The sequence below is a fragment of the Rhipicephalus microplus genome, chromosome 3 (genome assembly GCF_043290135.1).
Source record: "Rhipicephalus microplus isolate Deutch F79 chromosome 3, USDA_Rmic, whole genome shotgun sequence".
Classification (NCBI taxonomy): domain Eukaryota; kingdom Metazoa; phylum Arthropoda; class Arachnida; order Ixodida; family Ixodidae; genus Rhipicephalus; species Rhipicephalus microplus.
Genome location: NC_134702.1, coordinates 40,869,122 through 40,891,366, shown reverse-complemented (window position 1 = coordinate 40,891,366; position 22,245 = coordinate 40,869,122). Strand labels below are relative to the sequence as shown.

Genomic DNA, 22,245 nt, shown 5'->3' with positions numbered 1-22,245 from the left:
CATTTTATGACAGTTTAAAGCTCTGCTAGTTAGATGCCTTGGGGAAGCTCTTATATTGACGTGGAGAAGTTTAGGACAGGAAGCAGCATCTTGTTGTTGGCGACAACAACAACAGTATGTGGAAGGGCTATGTTGCGGGAAAGAGTGAGGTAAATGAGGGGAGCTACCACATAGTTGCCATCAGGGACTGACGGAAAAGGCGACATAGGGACGTACACAGCAGCCTGAGGTGGAAGTCGTAGAAACTCTGTGGACCGTAGCCACGTGCAACTTGCAGGAGGGGCATCGTCATACAAAGGCAACTTGAGCCTTAAAACACCGGATGAACAATCGATGAGGGCAGAGTGACTGGTCAAGAAATCAATACCAAGAATGACATCGTGTGGGCAAGCGGCAAGAACAGCAAAGAGTACTGAAGTTTGGTGGCCGGCAACAGTAACACGGGCTGTGCTCATACCAATGACGGGTGCTCGACTTCCGTTAGCTACGTGCACTCTTGGGAACGCAGCAGTTGTCAGGACCTTCTTGAGGCGGCACCGAAGCTGAGAACTCCTCACAGATAAATGAGCGCCAGTGTCGATCAGTGCTGTAACGGCCAGGCCATCAATGAGGACAACAAGTAAATTTCACTTTGGATCAGGGGTCAGTAGAGGGTTGCGGGTGCTCGTCGTGAGTGCAGCGCCACCTTCAGGAACTGCGCTTGTTAGTTTTACGGGAGGTGACTAGAATGGGCCGGCGACGGAAGGTGATTGCGCCGCCGATGAGAGCGTGATTGGCGACCCTGAGGTGACGGCGACCGGCTGGAGAAGTTCCTCTGAGCGACGACGTCCGCGTAGGTGGGCTGAGATCGAGTAAATGAGCGGCGTGGTGGAATGTTCAGAAAGTGGTCATCGGTGGAGTATGGTCTAGAATATTGTCCGCGATCCTGACTGCTGTCACTTGACAATCTTGTTGACGGCAAATGTGGGCAACACGAGAACAAAAAAAACAAACAAATTGGTCCATCATCATTGGTGCGCCACTCGGGTGGATTGCGGTATCGTGGGGGGAATCTTAGAACCGAAGAGGATGTGGTAACAAGTGGGGCAGCGTCGTGGTCATCGTTGTGGGCGGAAGTCCATATGTGCTGGGGTGCAAGGCGAGCGGATGGGGAAGGTAGCACGCCCGTGTTGACAAACTCTTGCCGGACGACGGCTTTAATTAGTGAAACGGTTGCCAAGTGGTCTTGCGCAGAGAGCGTACAGGTAGCGGGGGCCATGGCTTCTGGCTCCTGGCGAACAATCCGTGTGATGGTAAAATTCGCGTTTAATCGTGGCGGCACGGGATCTTCGAACGAGGAAGTCGCAGCGGTGTTTGGAAGGCCGTTGAAGCACTGAGTAGTCCGCCTGCTTTTAGCTTGCTCAAAGCACCGACATTCGGTGATGATGGAGGCCATCGTGGCACAATTCTTACACACGAGGGTGTTGAAGGAGTCGTCAGCTATACCTTTCAACACATTGTTGACCTTTTCTGCCTCTGACATGTCTTTGTCGGACTTGCGGCACAAGGCGAGCACGTCCTGAATGTAGGTGACGTAACATTCAGGACGATGCTCTCGAGCATCGAACGCGTTATTCGAAGGTCGTAGGTTCGATTCCTGGTCACGGCTGGTTATTTTTTCACCCACTTTTCTTTCTTCTTATTTACATTCCATTGGTTCTAATTACTTCCCCTATACATTCCTTGGCATTGCTGTCTGTTAGATCTCATTAATATTGTGTCAAAACACGGAAAAACGAGCCCTTAGGTATACACGTGCACTTCTTTCCCTTATATATATATATATATATATATATATATATATATATATATATATATATATATATATATATATATATATATATATATATATATATATATATATATATATATATATATATATATAGCGTAGGGGATAGCATCTCGGAAAGAAGCTGCATTGATCGCTGATGCAGTACCAAGTGAATTCAAGCATTCAAGCAAGACTTCAAAGGTGTTTGAATTTAAATACCTCCTTTTTTATTATTCATTTCTTATTTCAGCAGTAGCCCGGCGCCGGTGCTGTTAGCCGTAGCAGAGCGAGGCTTCTGCGCAGGTGGGGCAAAGTCCCGGTGCCGCTTTGAGGTAGCACTGCGATGGACATATTCGACACGCAGGAGCTGCCGAAAAAAAAAAAAAAAACGACGAGCGACAGTAAGAGGAACAGTACAGATACAGGTCTTTTTTCTTTTTTAATTTGCAACTTCCAGGTATTGTGGCGCCACTGAGCGGTGGCGGCCGGAAGCTCTGTTGAGATTATTAAAGTTTTGAACCTGCATGAAACAGCAGACGCGGCTACTTGTTTTCACGCGTTTGTAGTCGTTTTTCAACGTTGTGAAAGGTCTCGATATTACCGTAATCGTTTGAGTTTCTCAAGTTAAAGGGAAAGCAGAAAGAAAAAAGCCGATTGATATCACTGCGAGCTTCGATGCTCCGGGAGGAAAATTAAGCGTCCAGTTCAAATTATTGCCCCAAAAAGCCTGACGGGTTAACAGGGTTGCATTGAGTAGACAAATAACCAAGACCCGTGAATGTATGCAGCTCCCATTTTTTGCACGAGTACAGCAACTTCCAGGTTTGTAGTTCTAGCGCTCAGTTCGTCTGCTCGATACGACACAATTTCGGGCATTCCCAATATGCTACCCGGCATTCGTTTACTTAATATAGTATGTTAGGGTTCCCATACTTTCCCATACATTTAGATAGAAGTGAGCTTAAGGAGGATATGTGATGGTGAGGAGGAAGGAAATAATGGAGAGAGAGAGAGTAAATCCTAGCATAAAAAGAATGCGTGAGAGAGAAACAGTAGATAGTTGAGTGCAGAAAGATAAAGAAACGGAGGAAGAAATGAAGACAAAATTTGCGAAACTTAGCAAAACAGCAGAAACCAGGAGGACTACATAGGTGCTCATTAGCTCCATCGTCTCTTTTGTATTGCGCCTCCAGTGCAATTAAGCTTGTACGCTGTATTTTTTTCATGGTCATCAGCTCGAGCTGTTATTATTTAATCTTCCCAAACGATGCATTAAACGGTTACATTGAAATGTTGAAACAAGACCACACTTGCTACTCGTTATAGTAAAAGGACTGGTGACACTTAGCCAGTACGTATATGCTTGAAAACATTCATATAAGAGTAGTTAAACTTAATTATGAAGTTATCTGAAAATAACAGACCTCGTATTATTGGCTAGGGGTGCCCCTGTCTACGTCGAATAGTTTGGGGTAGCACGTGTAAGGGGCGGCAAGCATCATACAATGTTAACTGAATGTTCGCAAGAATGTCGCAGTTAAAGGGACACTAAAGAGGAACGATGTCTTGGTTTAGATTGACACACTCCACTCTGACAACTACGTCGTGGTTTACTAATGTCATATGTTACAGTATCGTAGGTTCATGATTAGCGGTGAACGTGAAGGTCGAAGTTTCGTTTTTAAATTTCCCGCCAAAATCTCCGCGTATGATGTAAGAAACTTTTAAAATGTATTTTCGGTATTGTCGTGGCAATGGCTCGATGAAATTTTCTGACACTTCGCATGCTAAGTTTATGGCACCCACAAAATACAATGCACGTCGATTTTATCGATTGGAAACTACGTATGACCCAGTAAAACGCTTTCAAAATTCCTTACGTCACGGTGTTCGGTGTACGAATCTTAAGGTTGCCAGCCGCATTTTTCTTTTCGCGAGTTTTCCCGCTTACTTATAGCGTCTTGTCGCGATAAGAGTGGACTTCGAAATTGTATTTTACTAAGACGCGAAAAAGTCGTTTTACTCTTTAGTGTCTCCTCAAGTTCAAAACTTGACCGCGAAGAAGCGCTGCGTATGGGGCGCAAGTTGCCCCTTTTTGTGTGTGTACTCACGACAGACGCAGATCCCGCACATGCTTGGCCACTCGAGACCCACTTCGCATGGACGCTGGCACGGCATTGATGGCCTACACGTCGTACCTGTATGAAATCACGGTTATTGTTAACGGACAGCTTTAACTGGGCGTTCTGGTGTGCGACCGATGGCGGCGCTGCAAACCGCGCTTGTAGGGACCGGGAGGGCAAAATAAACTTTAAGCGCGTAGACTTAACTAGAAGGAGGTTATCTGATTGGTGGCTAAAGTCAAGGCACGAGTGAAAATTAAACTCTTCACTGCAAAGTACGAATCCTCAAACTCACTTTTTAAGGGAAAAAAATATATAGTTTTTGGTTCATTAGGTATTACGGCTTGGTGGCGCTAGCCACCGCCCGATCTAAAGGGTACAGCCATTTCCGTCCATCTACCCATCCATTCGTGTGACGTCAGTTCGAGGCTTCGCGTGCTTCCGAGGCGCGCCGCCGTCGGGGTAAAACTCGGCAAAGACGCAGTTTCATTGGTTATCTTGTGCGTGGTGGCTACCGACGCTGTCCCAACAACCATGGGTGTCCGCTTTTAACGCTGATTTTAAAAGCACAGCGCTTTGCTTCTTATAACTGTGGCCGTTTGTCTCCGCGGCTAGTGCTGCGCAATTGTGGAGTACTGCTCTGCGCCTCTATATGATCGCCCACCCGTGGTGTTAGCATTCACAATTATCCTGAGTACCCGAAGCTGAGGAAGGAGTAAATAGTGAAACTCAGAGAGGGAAAGCGCCCCACGTCTTCATCGGCCGTGTGCGGCAAGCCCTTCTCTGACAGGGACTTTTGCTGCACCCGCCCTACGCTCCAGTTTTCAGTAAGCTTGCAACCGTAATTCAGCGCCTCACTCGCCAGTATTTCAGCTATTCATTGCATGCAGGCTACAGGCGTAGCTGACTTACACTAGATGAGGTGCCGTCCCGAAATTGGGGAACCCTTAATCTTCGCCTTTAAGAGTTGCACGCTATAGCGAAATCCGGCCCCTAGTGTATCCTTCAACCGCTAAGGGCGTACTTATTCATATGTTTGACCTTGAGTTCTTTTTTTTATCCGAATGCGCGGCTTTTTCAGTGTGATCGCGCGCGCACGCGTGGACAAATAGCGGCCTCCCGCGGCTATCTCGGTAACTTGATTTTTTTGGTCACAAACGCACAGGCGATTTTTCAATCACAACCAACGGGGCCGACGCCGGCGGCGGGTTTTCTGCGACACGAGCTCTTTAAAGGGCCACTCACCAGACTCACCAGGCCCCATACCGAATTTTCGTTAGACCATGGAAGTTGTTGGGTGTCCGATGAGGAACATTTTGCCACAAAAATTTTTTGAATCGGTTCATCACGAGCGGAGAAAACAGGTTTTTTGAAGCTGAACGAAACGAGGATGAGAGGAGGCAAGCTCGAAACCCTTGCCGCTCCTCCGCGTAGCCTTCGCAAGCCAAATCTCTTCCCAACCCTCTCCAGCATCCGACCATGAGGTGACGCGCTCATGATGTGCCCAAACAAGTCCAACCCCCGAGCATGCGAGCAGCGTTGCTTTGTTGACCAGCGTTATTTCGTGGTCTTCTGCTTGTTTCGGCGGGATTGTTTGGAAACGCTGGCTTAGACGCGGTAGAGTAGATGAGCACAATGAGTGCGTGAACGCGTTCCACGGTGGTCGTGTGCTCAATGCGCTGACCGTGGGGACACGAACGCATGCGAAACGCTGGCACATTAACCCCGCATCTCGTAGCATTACACGGGAAAAAAAATTAAAGAAAAACGCGCACAATTTTTTATTGTGTCTCATTATTTATTTCAAGTTTTATTCATCTCTTAAAGCAACAAATACATAAACTACGCATGCTGTGTTAAATAATTTTTGCTATATCACGTGGTATACTGTTGAAAACGTCAGAGCAGAGTCACCTACATAGATGACCAACGTCATTGCATTTCCATGTACGTCGGGCCATTCATACGCCTACGTCATGCCCTCATTCTCTTGGCGTGCGCCGGCAGAGGGGAGTGGGAGCAGCGTTCATCTTGGAATTTGACCCATTTCCGCAGCGCGTAGCGTTGTAAATTTTGGCAGACGTGATCACGAACGCCTCATCTACGCATTGCGCTTGTCAGCTCGAAATTGTTAAAACCTGGTGAGTGGCCCTTTAACGCTATCGCGTTAAAACCTACAGCGAAGAAGACCGGGGGCCGACGACGCGGCCTCCGAATCGCTACCGCTTGAACATTCATTTGCATGCTCGAATGGTCAGTACCACGGGGTGATTTACAGTAACACCGATTGATCCCACCGCTTCGTGCTTCGCCCACTTACCATCATTCACTTCGTGTGTATGCCATAATTTTCTTGTCTGCTATTGTTATTTGTCATGTCAAGTGGTGTTATATGCTACGTTTTATCCCACCAAGTCCACCAAAGAAATTCTACCTTACCTTGTGCAATGTGCACTAGGACTGCAGAAAGCACGAGGACGTAGACTGGCCTGACGTTCATCGTGCACCAAACTGTAAGGACGAAAGGCGCTGTAGCGTAGTGAATGCGAAGGAAAGGCAACTAGCAAATTACAAATTTTCGAATTTTGAATTTTTTCATTGCCCCTAACAACGTACACTCCGGGATCAGAAAGCACAGCTCAGAGTGTTGCGACAAATGTGCGCACATTAAAACCATTCATAGGCTCAAACGGATCTAGTTTACGACGGACTATTGGAAGACCGCTCATCCAGCTATCTCACGCTGCATCAGTGTTTCGTGTACCAGGCAGGCCGGAACTACTTTCTTTGGCACCTTAATATTGCGAATTTCAACATTTCACTTCTGACAATTCAAATACAAAGAGTTAAATCTTCTAAAATGCCCCGCCGCGGTGGTCTAGTGGCTAAGGTACTCGGCTGCTGACCCGCAGGGCGCGGGTTCGAATCCCGGCTGCGGCGGCTGCATTTCCGATGGAGGCGGCAATGTTGTAGGCCCGTGTGCTCAGATTTGGGTGCACGTTAAAGAACCCCAGGTGGTCTAAATTTCCGGAGCCCTCCACTACGGCGTCTCTCATAATCATATAGTGGTTTTGGGACGTTAAACCCCACATATCAATCAAATCTTCTAAAATATATGCGTTTATAGTCAATGTTGCTTGAGAATAATGTCAAGTTTTTGTTTGATAAATTAAACAATCTGTCTGACACGAAAAGTATTTTAATTTCTCAGAAATAATGTGCGGTTTGCATGTAACATATTTTTTTATTCTCGCATTTACGTTTAGGACAAGCACGCATAAACTTGAGCACAACTATTCCTTAAATTTCGGTGTGGCCAGCACGGCGTTTACGTACGGCATTGCTGGTGGCGAAAAACAAAGAGAGAGAAGGAATATGGGGAAGGTAGGAAGCTTTAGTTAATTACACTACGTCTAGTTTGCTAAACCACACACGTGCGGATAGGGGAATAAGAAAGTAAAAGAGAGCGATATAGAAAAATAGAGGCAGGTGCGCATTGCTCTACACACAGTGCAGGTTTTCACATGCAGGTGGTCGCCCAAATCCTGTTGCCTTCAAGTGTTGCAAGAGGGCTGCACATTGATTAAGAATAGTGACGTGGATGAGTTGTTTTAGGTTCGTGGTGGAAAACAAATCGCGCCAAAAATGGAGCCAATGAAGGTATAGAAAACACTGTGTACTCTTTTAACTATAGCTTAATAAATTTTATATAACTATGAAACAGTCAATGTATACGAAAAAAGCAACTTGCTGCCAGAAGAGAGCAAATCTACAATCTTTGGATAACGCGTGCCATGCTATAACAGTTCAGCTGCACGGTGGATGTCACAAAATAACTATAGCTTAATAAATTTTATATAACTATAAAACAGTCAATGTATACAAAAAAAGCAACTTGCTGCCAGAAGAGAGCAAATCTACAATCTTTGGATAACGCGTGCCACGCTATAACAGTTCAGCTGCTACGGTGGCTGTCACAAAATAAAAATGAGGCCATGTTGAAGAAAAAACTGTAGTCCACAACAACACTCGGACAGAGTAAGGACATGGGGCTGGCGCAAGTCCTGCGTCGCTTTTATATACCTCTGTGTTGTTGTGAGCTACAATTTTTTCTTCAGAAGTCATGAACCAACTAGCCGACGCAAACACTACGCTGAGCCCTTAACCTACTCCCGTTATTTAGGTAACACGGTGGATTTGCACTCAGCAGTGGTCGGTATTCTAGGTCTGTATTGACAATGAAATCTCACTGTCAACTCTTCAGTGCTCAATTTGCACCCACTCCCACCGACGCCCGCGAATCGTTTAACCTTAAATATCGCTGGAGTGGAGCTAACGTTGCGACAGGTGGAATCAGAGGTGATTTCTGCCTAAGATCAAGGGGCTTTAGCTCTGTCCCCATTCCGTCCAATATTGGCTTTATGCCCTTCTAAAAGGCTTATAGCATATTCGAAACTCAATGCGAAGTTCCCCACTGCCCTGTTCCCCCAAAAGGACCCACTGTGTGTGCATCCCCAGCATGACCCCCGGTAAAGATATCATGGCGTCACCCCTGACATTTCGAAGATTTATCATCGATTCTATAAGTTCTCGGGAGAGAGAATTTTACCCAATTCCGACAACTGAGATAGGATTAATAAAGCCAGTCGGCAAAGTGCACTTACGATCGGAAATATCCTTGCGAATTCCGCCCCGAAAACGTTTCACGAAATATATATGTACGTGGTATGTCCCGCGACTTTTGCCACTACTAGTAAGCACATTTATTGCTGGAAGTCATTGTTTCTCGAAGTAAATAACGATCCCGTAAAAGGAATATAAAGAGCCTATACCTTCGAAAAGAAAGAACTCTGGAACTCTCATGCATGCGAAGAGCGAGTGCCTCGCAGGCGTATTCAACGTTGAACAGCTGTTGTACCCCCATTTGGAGTGATGTCGAGCAAAGCGTCGCACTTTTTTTTTTATCGAACTGAAAAGAAATGTCATTTTCGTAAAGATTTCGTTTCCAAACCGAATGACACTGCAGGTCGGCACCCTGGTATACGTTGAGTATAGGACGTATATACTGATCCTCGACAGTGTGCTGACAGCACAAACACTGGTGAGCGGCCTTTCTTGCTTTTTTTTTTTTCGTCCGACAAAGCTTTTTTCAAGGCGCTTAGCGTTATTTTTTTTTTCGACTGTTTTAATCGGCGTGTATGCTTCGTATTTCCTTTCTTTCGCTCGACGGAAAGACAAGTATTTTCAACGCCTTTTCTTCGCAGCCAATACAGCAGAAAACGGCGTTAGTGCGTTTGTACACGTCAGCGGCGTAGCAAATAGTGTGTTTTTAGGTGTTCAGACCACGGTGTAAGAATACCATTCTTACACCGTAGTTCAGACATACCCGCACCACACCCGGGATTTTTTTTATTTTTATTTTACATTTGGTATGTGTACAGTACCATCCACTGGCCACGGCCGCAGCACGATAGAGGCGAAAATGTTTGAGCCTCGTATGCTTAGATTTGGGCGCACGTTAAAGAACCCCAGGTGGTCGACTGCGGCATCTCTCATAATCTTATGGTGGTTTTGGGACGTTAAACCCCAGCAAATAGTATTACAGTACCAATAACTGATAAAGGAAACACTACAACGAGCACCGTTCACATTGCCACTCCTCTAGTAGCAAGTGAATGAGGAAACAATGTTTATGCACGGCACTATAGCCTATCAAAAAGAGCCGGAACGGCCAATCACCAGAAGTCCCGTGTAAATCCAAGCCATTGCGTTATTTTTTTTTTTGTCAAGAGAGGGAGCTACAAACATGCTGTGCACGCAAGTGTTCTCTATAACAGTGGACCCTATACTATGCATATACGGGTACACACACCTCTTTGCGACACGTCGTCCTGATTTGCTGACGTGACTTACACTCTAAAAGCACTGACTCGCTTTTAGGGGCGAAGCTCCTTAGGGCGTGGGCTGTGCGTCCCCTGTAGCCTGTATGTAGCCACCTCTAGTTTAGTTCTTGCAGTGTTCACTAGATGGCGGTACCGTCTCCTGTATGTAGCCACCTCTCGTTTAGTTCTTGTAGTGTTTACTAGATGGTGGTACTTGTAGCTGATGATGAAAAGATGCAAGATGTTATAAACTAGAAAGCGGTACTTGTAGTTGATGAAAGACGCGAGATCTTATAAAATAGGAATGATGTCACATATGGCGCGTGTCATTGGTTGAAGGCAATCGTTCGATTTAGTGCGGCGACGTACGCTAGGGGGAGCGTTGTAATAAAATTCGTTCGCTGTTGGCGCGCGCTCGGAGTCGCCGGATGGATAAGGCTGCACAGCGGAGAGAGCGCAAGGCGGCAGCAGCGCGCGCTCGCAGACAGAATCCCGATGTGCGAGCGCGCGAGGCAAGGGACATCGCAAGCCATCCATCGTCTAAGAACAAATAAAAGTTGATTTGTGTATATACACACTCTCGCTTTTTTATGCATGTGAACGTCACGTGTCTCGCACTCCCTTTAGAGAGAAGCACGCTGACTCTCTTTAGCACGACTTTCCAAAAAGGGAGTCGTAGTATGACTCAGCTAAAGCGATGATGGTGATTATTATTATTATTATTATTATTATTAGTAGTAGTAGTAGTAGTAGTAGTAGTAGTAGCAGTAGTAGTGGTAGTAGTAGTAGTAGTAGTAGTAGTAGTAGTATATCAGACGTCCCAAAACCACGATGATGATTATAAGAGACGCAGTAGTGGAGAACTCCGTAAATATCGGCCATCTGGCGTTCTTAAGAGTGTCCTGACATCGCACTGTCCGCGGGCCTCTTTCATTTCGTCTCCATCGAAACGCGACCGCCACGGCCGGAATCGAACCCGCGACCTTTGAGTCAGCAGCCGCTCTCCTAAAGATGCTTCTCTAGAGGTGTGTGTGTCGGGGGAGGGGGGTGTTTTTGCACAATGACCAATTATCCATGCAAAATAACAGACTTCTGGGCTCTACACAGGCAGCCAATGGCCATAAACTTCGCGTTTATGACGCAGTCATTTGGGTTTGTGACGTCACTTGTCGGGAGAACAGGGGGCGATTGCTATAGCCAACTTTTAGAATTGTAAGTTGCAGCGAGGACGCGTGCTTTGCTATAATTTGTGCACCAAGTCATCGGAATTAAATTTTCTTGAAATTCGCAGAGTGGTCTTCGGAGCTGTTTCTTTGGGGTTCGTTTCTCGTAGATATCAAATTCTTCGAAATTCGGTGTTGAATATTGCCCTTAGAAGTCAAGTTGTCCAATGTGCTCTTAATTTTATTTTCAGTGAAGATGCGTTGAATTGTAGTCGGTGATTCTGTTTCTCTATCCTTCTTTTTTTCTCTTGTTATTTACTTCTCCAGTTACTGAAGCTGCTCTGCACTGCTGTAACACTGCATTTCACTGCTGAGCTGATGTAGGTGGAGCTAGGCAAGCTGCTAGTTCTCTTTCAACTTCTTGATGAAGAACAATGAACCTGTTAATATTAAGTTGTACGTATTATTCTCAATACTGCGATATTTAACGCAAAATATCTGAACACTAAATAACGCAAAAGCGCCGAATTTATTTCGGACGTCTCGAATGGTTAAGCGCACAAATATTCACTCAAGCACAAATACTTGAATACAAAACACCTACATCCGTTAGTGTTACAACCTTAACACTTGTTTCAATAGACTCAAGCATTTTTACGAGGTTATTGCTGCCTCTGGTAAATGTCAGCGTTGAAAATGCTTTTTGATCGTTGAAAATGCCGTTCCAAAATCAATTCATCGGGCAAGTCAGAATGGTCAAAAATTGCACCGGTGAGTGTTTAAGGGATTTTTTTTTTTTCAGATTAATCAAAAAAACTCCAAGACTTGAATGTTTTATTGGCATGCTCAGAAGCCGCGACTATACCGATCGGTATAGCATTTTCTACAAACCACGCTGAAAAAGTGCCGCCCTCTAAAGTTTTTCTCACTGTTGGTTAAGTCCATTCGTGTGTTACCTCCTTTCCTTCTCAGTGACCCGGTGGGGAGCAGAGGGCCGCCCGATTTCTGCGGCCCGTCCATGCACGCGCTAGAAGTATTTTCGCACATAAGACGGACGAATTTAAGAGGAGTCTAAAGAAAAACAAGGAGTTGTTTTAGATGGACAAACTGCACTCTGAGCACTCCAATGCCACAAGTTACACTATCATATGATCACTAGTGGAAGAAATCAAGGTTGAAGTTTCATTCCTAAATTTCGCAACGAAATCTCCGCGCGTGACGTCAGAAATTTCAATATGTATCATTCGTACTCTCGCAACATTGACTCAATGTAACTTTCTGAAACTTCGTATGCTATAGGTCTAAGGCACCGGCAGATTTTATTTTTATCGATTAGGAGCTACGTAAAGTTTCATTAGAAGCCTTCAAAATCTATGACGTCACGGTGTTTGGTGCGGGCACCTCAATGGTGGCCGTCTCCACCCGTATTTTCTTGTCGAACGATTCCCCGCTTATACCCAGCGTCGGGTCGTGATAAGAGTGGTGTTTTCCGGATTGTGAAACTGTACTTTACTAATACGCGAAATTTTTGTTTAGCTCTTTAGAGCCCCTTTAATCTCCCCTCACCGAATACAGCTTCGATGCGAGAATCTACACAGGCGACAGCACAATAAAGTGCCGAAGTATTATGATCAGACACTTGAAAAATAGCACTAATTAAGCGAGACAGGTATTTGTCAGTTATTGAAGTGCATTCGTCAATGCGAGCGTTCGACAAACAACGTCTGGTAGCCAACAGGAGTGCGTGTTTCCTTTCTCGTACTTTTCGGGGGCCGGCTGACGCACGTGCAACGCATTTTGTGCGACAGACATATGCAACGCAACTGAGACAAACGATATATCATCTGTCAAACGAGCAGGGCGTCAGGCCAAGTGTTCATCACATTCACGAGGCTATTGTTCTATACAAAAGAGCGCTGGACTCTTGACGACAGGTAGATCCGAATGCGATCACCGTCAACATTTAAGTATTTTTTTGTGCTCTTGATCATCACCTACGCGGAATAACACACAATCGGGCTGAGTTGGAGCTCGATTTTGTTTGAGAAATCTAGCTGGAATTTAAATGAGCAGCAATAACTTGGACGTTGAGCTGCAAGGCGCGCGTACGACGGCGCATGCACGAAACCAGCAAGGGGCGGCGTCATGGAGGGCTGCAGCTCTACTACAACCTGTTCCCCCCCCCCCCCTTAGCGAAACACAAAGAGCACAAGTTTCCCGCCTATTCTTCAACTACGCCCCCTCCTTGTACCCCAACTTTCAAGGAAACTAGTTTCTCGTGGGTGCACCACCCAAACGTCGTTGCACCCCTTTAGTAAAAATCCACGCATCTACACGAACATTAATCATGACGAGTGGGCTAAGCTCTGGGGCATGCAAATGTAAATGTAAAACTGCTCGTGCATGTAAATGAATTGACGTGTGTGCACAATATATAAGTTTTTTATTCGTCATAACTGGTATGTTGTGTTCAGTTCTGCGCTCCGTTTTGTCTTCATTATTACTGCTTTGTGGCCGTGGTCTGTAAAGGCAGAACCAGCGGACTCTGGCAGAACTATGCAACGTGTTGTTCTTTAATAAGATCTATCCTGAAGTTGGCAAAGAAGACGTCTGTGCACGTTCTCTGGTATTTAGCTATTTGTAGAGGGGTGCGTGAGTCTTCTAACTGTACTCTAACTACGCGTGAATGTTTTGTTTCCTGACTAGGCCGGACTTGTACAAGGGCTTGCCTATCAGTTTTCGCTTTAAGCGCACTCCGATGGCTGCGTCGTCGGGTACGTTTCCAGGACGGCATCGCATCGGTTTCGGGACGTTGGCCACTTGACCTTTTGACTCCGTGCTGCCGCGCGCTGCTGTATGATGGCCCCGTGAGGAGCGGGCTCGAGCGTTGCGAACGGTGAAGAGGGTGATGCGATAGAGCGTTGCGAGCGGTGAAGCGAACGAGATGACACGTGGCGAGCGACGACAGACTAGGAAGAGAGTGACGTCAACGCGCGCGCACTGCGAGGGAGTGCGTGACCTACTTGGCGCCGCTCCAAGCAACACCTGCGGCCAGGAGACCGCGGTGCGGCCGGAGGGACAGCGTTACACAGGCTAGTCAAAGAGCTGCTTCGCATCTAATAATGGGAAATAATTACCATCTTATAATATCTAAGACTGCATAAGGGCCCACACAGTGAATTTCAAGTCTTTCTACTGCGAAAACTGAAGGAATGTTTTTTTTTTACTGTCTAGTTTTGCCCCGGGAGCATTTTTAGATACAAAGCAGCTCCGACTAACCTGTGTAACGCTGTCCCTCCGTCCGCACCGCTCCTCTCGCCACAGGTGTTGGAGCAATGCCAAGTAGCTCACGCGCTCCTAGCAGTGCGCGCTGACGTCTCTCTTCCTCGCCTACCGCGCGCTCACCGCATGTCAGCTCTCTCTCGCTTCACCATATCGACCACTCGCAACGCTCGACCCACTATTCACGTGGGCATCATCTCACCCCCGCCATCTTACTCCATCTGTCGGCGAGAAGCCGCGAGCCGGCGCGTGCGCGCGCCTCGATAATCTCGCGGCGCCGACAATGTGGACACCGCGCCGCTGCTTGCCGCACGATCGTGCCATGCTTCCCGATAGTGTGCGCGTACCTTTTCCGGCTGTCGCCGACGTTGCGAGGGTTAGCGAAGCCGACCGCGTTCACGAATGGCGACGTCAACACCGACTAGGCGCGAGCCAGGGAGGCCGAACGCAAGCGTCGGTTAGTGGAAGACCAGCGACACCGACGAGGTGCGAGTCAAGAAAACCGATCGCGTTCGAGAATACAGAGGGCGCGCGGGTAACACCGACGAGACACGAGTCAAGAAAGTCGAGCGCAAGCGTCTTGAACGTGTCCCGCCTCCCGTGTCTTTGCGTTGCAAACAAACGTTTACTCGAGTAAACGCTATACATCGAGTTTTGCTTCAAACCGTTTTTCCAGCACCTGCGTCGACGCCCGTTTCAAACGGGTCAACACTGTGCGCACTACTTCTGCTTCGTATACCATCGGAGTTCCCTTTGGGGAGATGGTCCAGTTTTTTTATTTATTCTTTGAACGGTGGCACGGTGGCAACATGGCAATATTTATGTAGCCGATACCTTGTACCCGAAGGAAAGTTTCTGCATTGATGTTTACTTGCAAGGAGTGAAATAAAAATAGTCACTACTTTAAAATTTTTCTCGCAGTTTACCCCACCCAACCCTACTTCCCTACTTCATGAAAGTTACGGTGGGCATATGGGTACCCTGCATGTGCTGTGCCTAACAAAGGACAAGCCTAGATTCTGAGGTGCTTCACCCCTAAAAAATCCTGGTGCCACCCTTGCATGCCTTTAGGGACGCCATTAAGAAAAAAATGGTCGTAAATTACAACTTTACAATATCGAAAGCCTCATTCTTAGTAAGCGAAAAGTGTTAAAAAAAATATGGTTGACATTCCAAGAGGTTGCTGCCAACATTTTTTCTGCATCAGCTCCTCGTGACACTGTAGACATTCCGTAATTTTAACAGCGGCGTCTGCTGCAGCATGCCTAATCCTTAGTCACCAAAAGTGGTATACACTGTATCTTTAGCGGCACATTGTCTAAACGTAGCAAGTTCCAGAAAATTTCCCTGAATCACTATGGCCAAAATGCGCAGACGCACCTCGAAACTCATGACATCACGCCAACAACTACATGCCAAACTTTCGGCGCGAAATTCAAGCAAGAGCATTGACCACTTTTCTTTAACCGAAGATGGTGAGATTGGCGACATTCTGAATATCGCCAATGTTAGAGTGACGACACTCAAAGGATGACTGTCTACAAGCAAGAAGCACACTCGCGTGATGACAGAATTACTATTAAGCAGCTTACGCTGCCTCCCAAAGCCAATCTACGGTAAAGCAGCATCTGCTGCAGAAAAGGGGTCCTGTCAACATCCCGGAAGCATTCTGAAGTTACCACAGGGCCCAAACTCTACAAACCACACGAAGAACCTCTGTTGACTCACCCTCACCTCTTTCGCAGCCCAACTGCTCGAGCCCATGGCCGGTACACGACCACGATTGACACCAAAAAAACATTATCTGCTGCACACAATGCTACGCATTTCCTACAGCATCTGTCCATGCAGGACGTTCTAGCAGTTGCGCGTCTTCCGTTTGCATAGAGCTATTTTTTCATTTTCTTTCAATGTGGTCAACAGCCACTGTGGTGCTTCTTCTATTTAGCAGGTATCGATTTTCCAGCTTTAGTATTGGACAGCCTACGTTTGTACACTACTCGCCAGTACAGACGGCTGAAGCAAATGCTGCTGTAAGCCATAATTAAAATCGAGCATATTTATGTCTTAAAAACTAAACAAGCACCACACATCACAAGCAAATGAACAGTCCACTAGCAGATTTTAAAGGCACACTAAAGGCAAATATCAAGTCGATGTTGATTGCTGAAATGGTGGTCCAGAAATCTCATATTTTTACTTTTGTGCGAAGGAAGTGCTTACTTTGAAAAAATAAAATCGCGTCTTAGTGGTCTGCATCGCGTTAGCGCACTTTAAAACCCCCACGTAAAAGCGGTCCGTTTCACGCCGCTGTTGCTGCTCCCAACGTTTTTATATCACTTTCCGCCATTACTGCATGGCAGCTGACACTAGTAGCAGCAGAGTGAAAGTAGCGGGAGCCAAAGCAGCAACAATGGCCGAACAATTTTCTGCTTGATTGGTTCAACTAGGCCCCGCTAGATGGCACTATCTATCTAGCCTTACCAGGCAAAAATATAATTTTTGAACCACTCACATTCCCCATAGTGTACCCATAGTAACGCCAGGCGGTTCTTTTTTCTGTAAATCATGCAGAAACGGACAGGCAGCTTTTATTTACATCTCTTGATGAACGGAAGGTTCTTTTTGTATTGCAGCAAGTTTTATTACTAGTGAGTATTTGTAGTCGGACACTTTCACGTCATCGGGATCATTTCACAAATGTCCCACTCGTAGCGCACGCCATGTGGTACATTTAGCTCAATTTCTCGGTAATCAGGACACTGGTGTTGATGATATTATGGTTTACGCATTGTCGTACATTGAGCTTTCACTCTGACATAAATTGTTATTTGCCTTTAGTGTCCCTTTAAGTATGATGAGACAAAAATGTGATTGCAATTGCTGTTTCAAGCCCACAAAAATTTTAGAAATGTGCTGCATCATGCAGCCAATTCACAAGTTTGAAGTCTAACGAGCCTTTAATGCTTTCAGAGGCACCGAAAAACATCAACAAATTTTCAACATGAAACAGTATGCAGAGGACTTCTGTACACACTGATATGTAAGCAGAATAAATAGAATGTGTGGCACTAAAAATATTTCGCTCATAATGTTATCACAAAATGAGGGACTAACTGCAGCAGTCTGCCTGCTGCAGTTTTAGTTGACAGTGCTATCAAAAGCATTCACAATAAAAGCAGACTAATACTGATGGAAAAGTATCACCGAATATTTCACCGGTCTACGTAGACACTTTTCAAGCAAATGAGACTCCACTTGAGCAACAAAATATAAGGGTTACTAAAAGTGCATACACAGGTGTAAAAACGTAGGAACGAATTGAGGAATGAGAATGATAAGTCATTTCCTTCATATGACCCACTTGTAATTGGTATATTCACAATATTCGCAAAGTTTACCCTTTAAGTTAAAAAAACACCGGTCTAGGTCACTAAGGCACACACGTACAAGGCTTGATGTGTCAAAATAACATATTCTTTTCCCAACCGGTGCTGTGTGACACGTAAAAATGACCTTTAAGTTTCGTGTGGCCGGACAAAGTGACCTAATAAGGCACAATCTCGCAGGGTGCGAATACTAAGCATCAGTGGCCTCGCGAAAAGGAATAAGGCGGCAAAATGCAAACAGCAGATCTCTCGTTCTTGTTGTGACAGAAAGGCATCGAGGTTTCGACGGCAGTTGTGTGCACTGTGCAAAACAATGGCATGCGCGATCTTATTGTGAGCATGATGACAGCTAATGGAAGCAATCAATGATCGTTGAAAATCGTGCAGCGTGACATCGCACTTCATTCCTACATAGCAGGCAAATCTCACGGTATGCATCTGTAACAAATTAACACAATAGCTAATGCAACGTACAGATTCTCGTCCCTCAATTTCGATTTTACCGCATTGTCGTCAGTGCAATGGTGACGAAGATGTTAACATAATGCGCACATTGCACGAACCGCAGATGAAGTACAAAATAAAAATAATCTGAAGAGAATTATTGAATTATCCCGACTCATGGCTTACTAGTCACAAACAATCAAGTGCAAAAGTTGTGGATTACATTCAATCACACCGTATCGATTCAAAGCTCAACTGCATGTGGCAATTGTCTACAATGACTTACGCAAAAAATATGCGTGCAACACAAGAGTACGTTGTCAAGGAAAGACCAGAAAATATAGGAGATGCGGCCGACGAATCATCCCCTGGCACCAGTGCATTCTGAGAATGCAAAGACTTTCGTTATATTATAAATCGCCAACTCACCCAGCAACCATAATTCGGCCCCTAGGGGAAGTAAACCGTGCTTATCCCGAGGAAAAAGGCAATTTCAAAACATCATCATCACGAAAGCTTCCACAGCTCAAATGCAGAAATTTAACGAAAGAGAAAGCTATGTAGATGTGAATTTATGAATGCCTCGTGCAAAGCTATCAAAGGAGATTCGCAATAGTCTGCTGCAAGTCCCCCCAAAATATCGGATGTATATCACGAGCACGAAAAGAAATGCAAGGAATACAAAAAAGGCGTAAAAATTAGATCCTACAATTAAAACACTCGCACAATGATGACGAGGTCCTGTCTAAACACAGGAGTGTCCAGCAGCAATAAGCTGCCACAAAGCTGCGCACACTCAGCGGCGCACTTCACTCGTCGGTGCCTGAATGCCAGACGCCTTCAGCATTGCCGAAAATACTGAGTTGGTGTCTTTCGAAAGGGTGACAGGGCTGCCCATTTCAATAATCTAAAGAAAGAGAAACAGGAAATGACAGATTAAGCCCACAGATCTCTGAAAAAGAAATACAGCCAAACAACATAAAAGCTTCTAAGAGACAATCTATTCTACAGCCAATGCAGCGAGTGTTGCATTATGTTTCGTGGTTCCCTATCAAGCAATTACAGCAAAACCTTATTAATTCTGTCATCGTTAATTGAAAAAATCGAATACTTCGAACGTTTCCCGCTTCCAGCGAGCATACACATTGCTTGACGGCAGCGAACTTCAGCTAATCCAGTTATGTTTCACTGAAACCCAGTTAATTTGGATGACCCTCAGGGCGCGCCTATACCTAACTGCCATGAACAAGTGACAAAAAAGAGCAAGAATGGTGTTTGCAGACAACCAAAACAAAGCGGTTCAGTCCACATCCTTACCTTAATCACTTAGTGACCACAGTTTTGCTTATAGTGTATTAGAATAGTATTCTAGTACACCACAGTTTTGTCCGCAGACCTATCCGGCATTCAGCCGTTTCATTTCAACTTGATGAAATGTGCGCGCATCAAGGAGAGATACGAGTCGAAAAACGGAAGTTTTTTTTAACTTACATAGTTTGTTTTTATTTGCTTTCACAAGTTTAGTTTCTCTAGTTTCATAGCAGCCTCACCGCGGTAGTCTAGTGGCTAAGGTACTCGGCTACTGACCCGCAGGTCCCGGGATCGAATCTCGGCTGCGGCGACTGCATTTCCGATGGAGGCGGAAATGGTGTAGGCCCGTGTGCTCAGATTTGGGCGCACGTTAAAGAACTCCAGGTGGTCAAAATTTCCGGAGCCCTCCACTACGGCATCTCTCATAATCATATGGTGGTTTTGGGACGTTAAACCTCACATATCAATCAATCTACTTTCATAACAGAGTAACTAAAGATTGTAATTAAACTCGGAGACGGTTAAAATCGCTTTTAAAGAGCGCAAACTGGCTACTAAAAACTAAAAAAAGAGCTTGTTGTCTAGAGTCTCGAGGAAATTATTGCCTGGTTACTTGTCATTCCATTTCGCATGAGGAGTTCACTGAAGCCACATGCTTGAAATAACAATAATTTCCAAGCTCTTGTAGCACCTAGCTTCAGGCAATACATTTTCAAGGATACTGAGAAGCGAGACATTTGAGCATCTTACCCAAGCACTGTGTAGTACACTGCAACCACTCACCTGTCCTCCATCCAACACAATAACCATATCGCAGTCGAGAACAGAGTGCAGCCGGTGTGCTATGGTCAGAACGGTGCAGTCTGCGAAGACCTCTCGCACCGTTTGCTGGATCAGCCGGTCTGTCTCGGCATCCACCGATGCTGTGGCTTCGTCCAGTACTAAAATCTGCGAGCAAAGAAAAATTAACAGCTCCAGAGGTGTGTACAATTACACTTCAACCTCGGTATAACGAACCCAGATATAACAAAATATCGCTTATAATGAAGTAAATTAGCAATAAATATAGTGTTAGTAATATACCTTTATAACAAACTTTTTGTTAGTAATATAGCTTTATAACAAATAACAGTTTTATAACAAACTTATTTTGCTGCAAGATACAACTTTGTTATAATGAGGTTTCGGTGCATTTTCACTGCAATGAAAAAGACTCCTACAAATAAAGCACAAACTGGCTGCAGTTACATTGACAAAATTTAGGTCTCCGACACCAAAACACACTGAACGTGAGCTGCACGTTCAAAGAAAAAAAGAAGTGCTCGAGATTATGGCACACGATTGAACGGAAGTAGATTCTTAAACGTTGTCACAAGCTCACGTAGGTTTTAGCGTGCTTGCTGGCACAAAAAAAGAGAGAAAGTACCTTGAGCGTGCGACAAATCCTCGTAACTTCGCTCGTATTTTAGGGATTCTAAAACATTTTGCCGTAGTTGATTTGAGAGAATATAAATTCTTTTAATGAAGACATTTTATGTTTACTTAAAAAACTGTTGCAGTTCCCCTCTAAAATAAAATGGTCATCGGCGAAAAATAAAGAAATGCGCACACGTTCGTGGAAAAACAGTCACACTCGCACGAGCATTCACAGGGGTAAAACACTGTGCCTCATCTGGTTTTAAGACCACGAGTGCATACTATCTCGCTTTTATAATGTACGTAGCGGGCTTTAGGATCTGGGGCGCATGACAAGCTGCTTTTACAGCTGTCATATTGGCAAGCCTCCGCTTTGGAGGGACCCCCTCCCCTTTTCATCAGCAACAGAGCCAACATCACTGCAAAGAAACACGTAGCAGCGTTTGAGAAAAAATGCACAGAACGATTATCATTCAGAAGACAATGCTTCTAAAACGACACAACGAGGAACTTAGGGAAATTAAAATCGTTGTTGAGGCAGTTTAGTGCCGCACTCATTCACCAACCTTGTTGTGCCGCAACATTGCTCTCGCCAGGCACAAAAGCTGTCGCTCGCCAACAGAGAAATTGTCTCCATTCTTCTCCACGACACATTCAAGTTGCTTGTCTTCTTTTTCAATCTACACGACAGAAAAAAAAGGAGGAACAATGAATGTGATCACGTGAATAAAACGTTTGCCCTTTACTATGAAAACAATCTTTACACTGGCTACACCATTCCACGAAGCTTCAATGTTTTAGAGTAACACTGTAATGTGCACTCATAATTATTGATTGATAAATATAAGGGGTTTAACGTCCCAAAACCACCATATGATTATGAAAGGCGTCGTAGTAGAGGGCTCCGGAAATTTTTACCAGCTGGGGTTCTTTAATGTGCACCCAAACCTGAGCCTACAGCATTTTCACCTCCATCGGTGGATGCAGCCGCCACAGCCGGGATTCGATCCTGCGACCTGTGGGTCAGCGGCCGAGCGAGTACCTTAGCCACTGGACCACCCCGGCGGGGCTCATGAATAATATCGATTGCTCGGGATTCATTATAGTGTGCTTAATACTGGCATAGACAGTTTCGAGTGTCCCACAAACTACTGACAAACGAATATCGCAGTCACTAAAAGGAGAACGATCCTGAACATTCTTTTGAAGCAAACGTTCTGAAACTAAATCTTTCTTTTTTTATATAATTTCATTTAGGCCACAGTTACCAATGTGCGATTTTTCAGGCCTCAAGGAATGACTACAAAAGCATAAATAGTTTGTACCAAACAGATCTCATTGGCACTCATACAGGCATATGTAAGTACAAGAGCATTTTGTTCATTCCTCGCATTAAAATGCAGGTAGAAGGTAATTGAACCTACA

The 22,245-nt window shown here is 45.2% G+C and overlaps 1 protein-coding gene across 2 annotated transcripts in view; it reads right to left on the bottom strand.

Moving 5' to 3' along the window:
- Positions 1-18,462: 18,462 nt before the first annotated feature.
- Positions 18,463-22,245, bottom strand: part of LOC119176009 (ATP-binding cassette sub-family C member 5) — a 59,120-nt gene continuing 55,337 nt past the window's right edge. For both annotated transcript variants that reach the window (XM_037427112.2, XM_037427121.2), the window contains exons 27-29: positions 21,387-21,500; positions 20,188-20,352; positions 18,463-19,000 (exon numbers count right to left, since the gene is read on the bottom strand). In XM_037427112.2, coding sequence (XP_037283009.1) covers positions 18,890-19,000; positions 20,188-20,352; positions 21,387-21,500 — 390 coding nt within the window. In that variant the 3' untranslated portion in view covers positions 18,463-18,889. The remainder of the gene's footprint in view (positions 19,001-20,187; positions 20,353-21,386; positions 21,501-22,245) is intronic.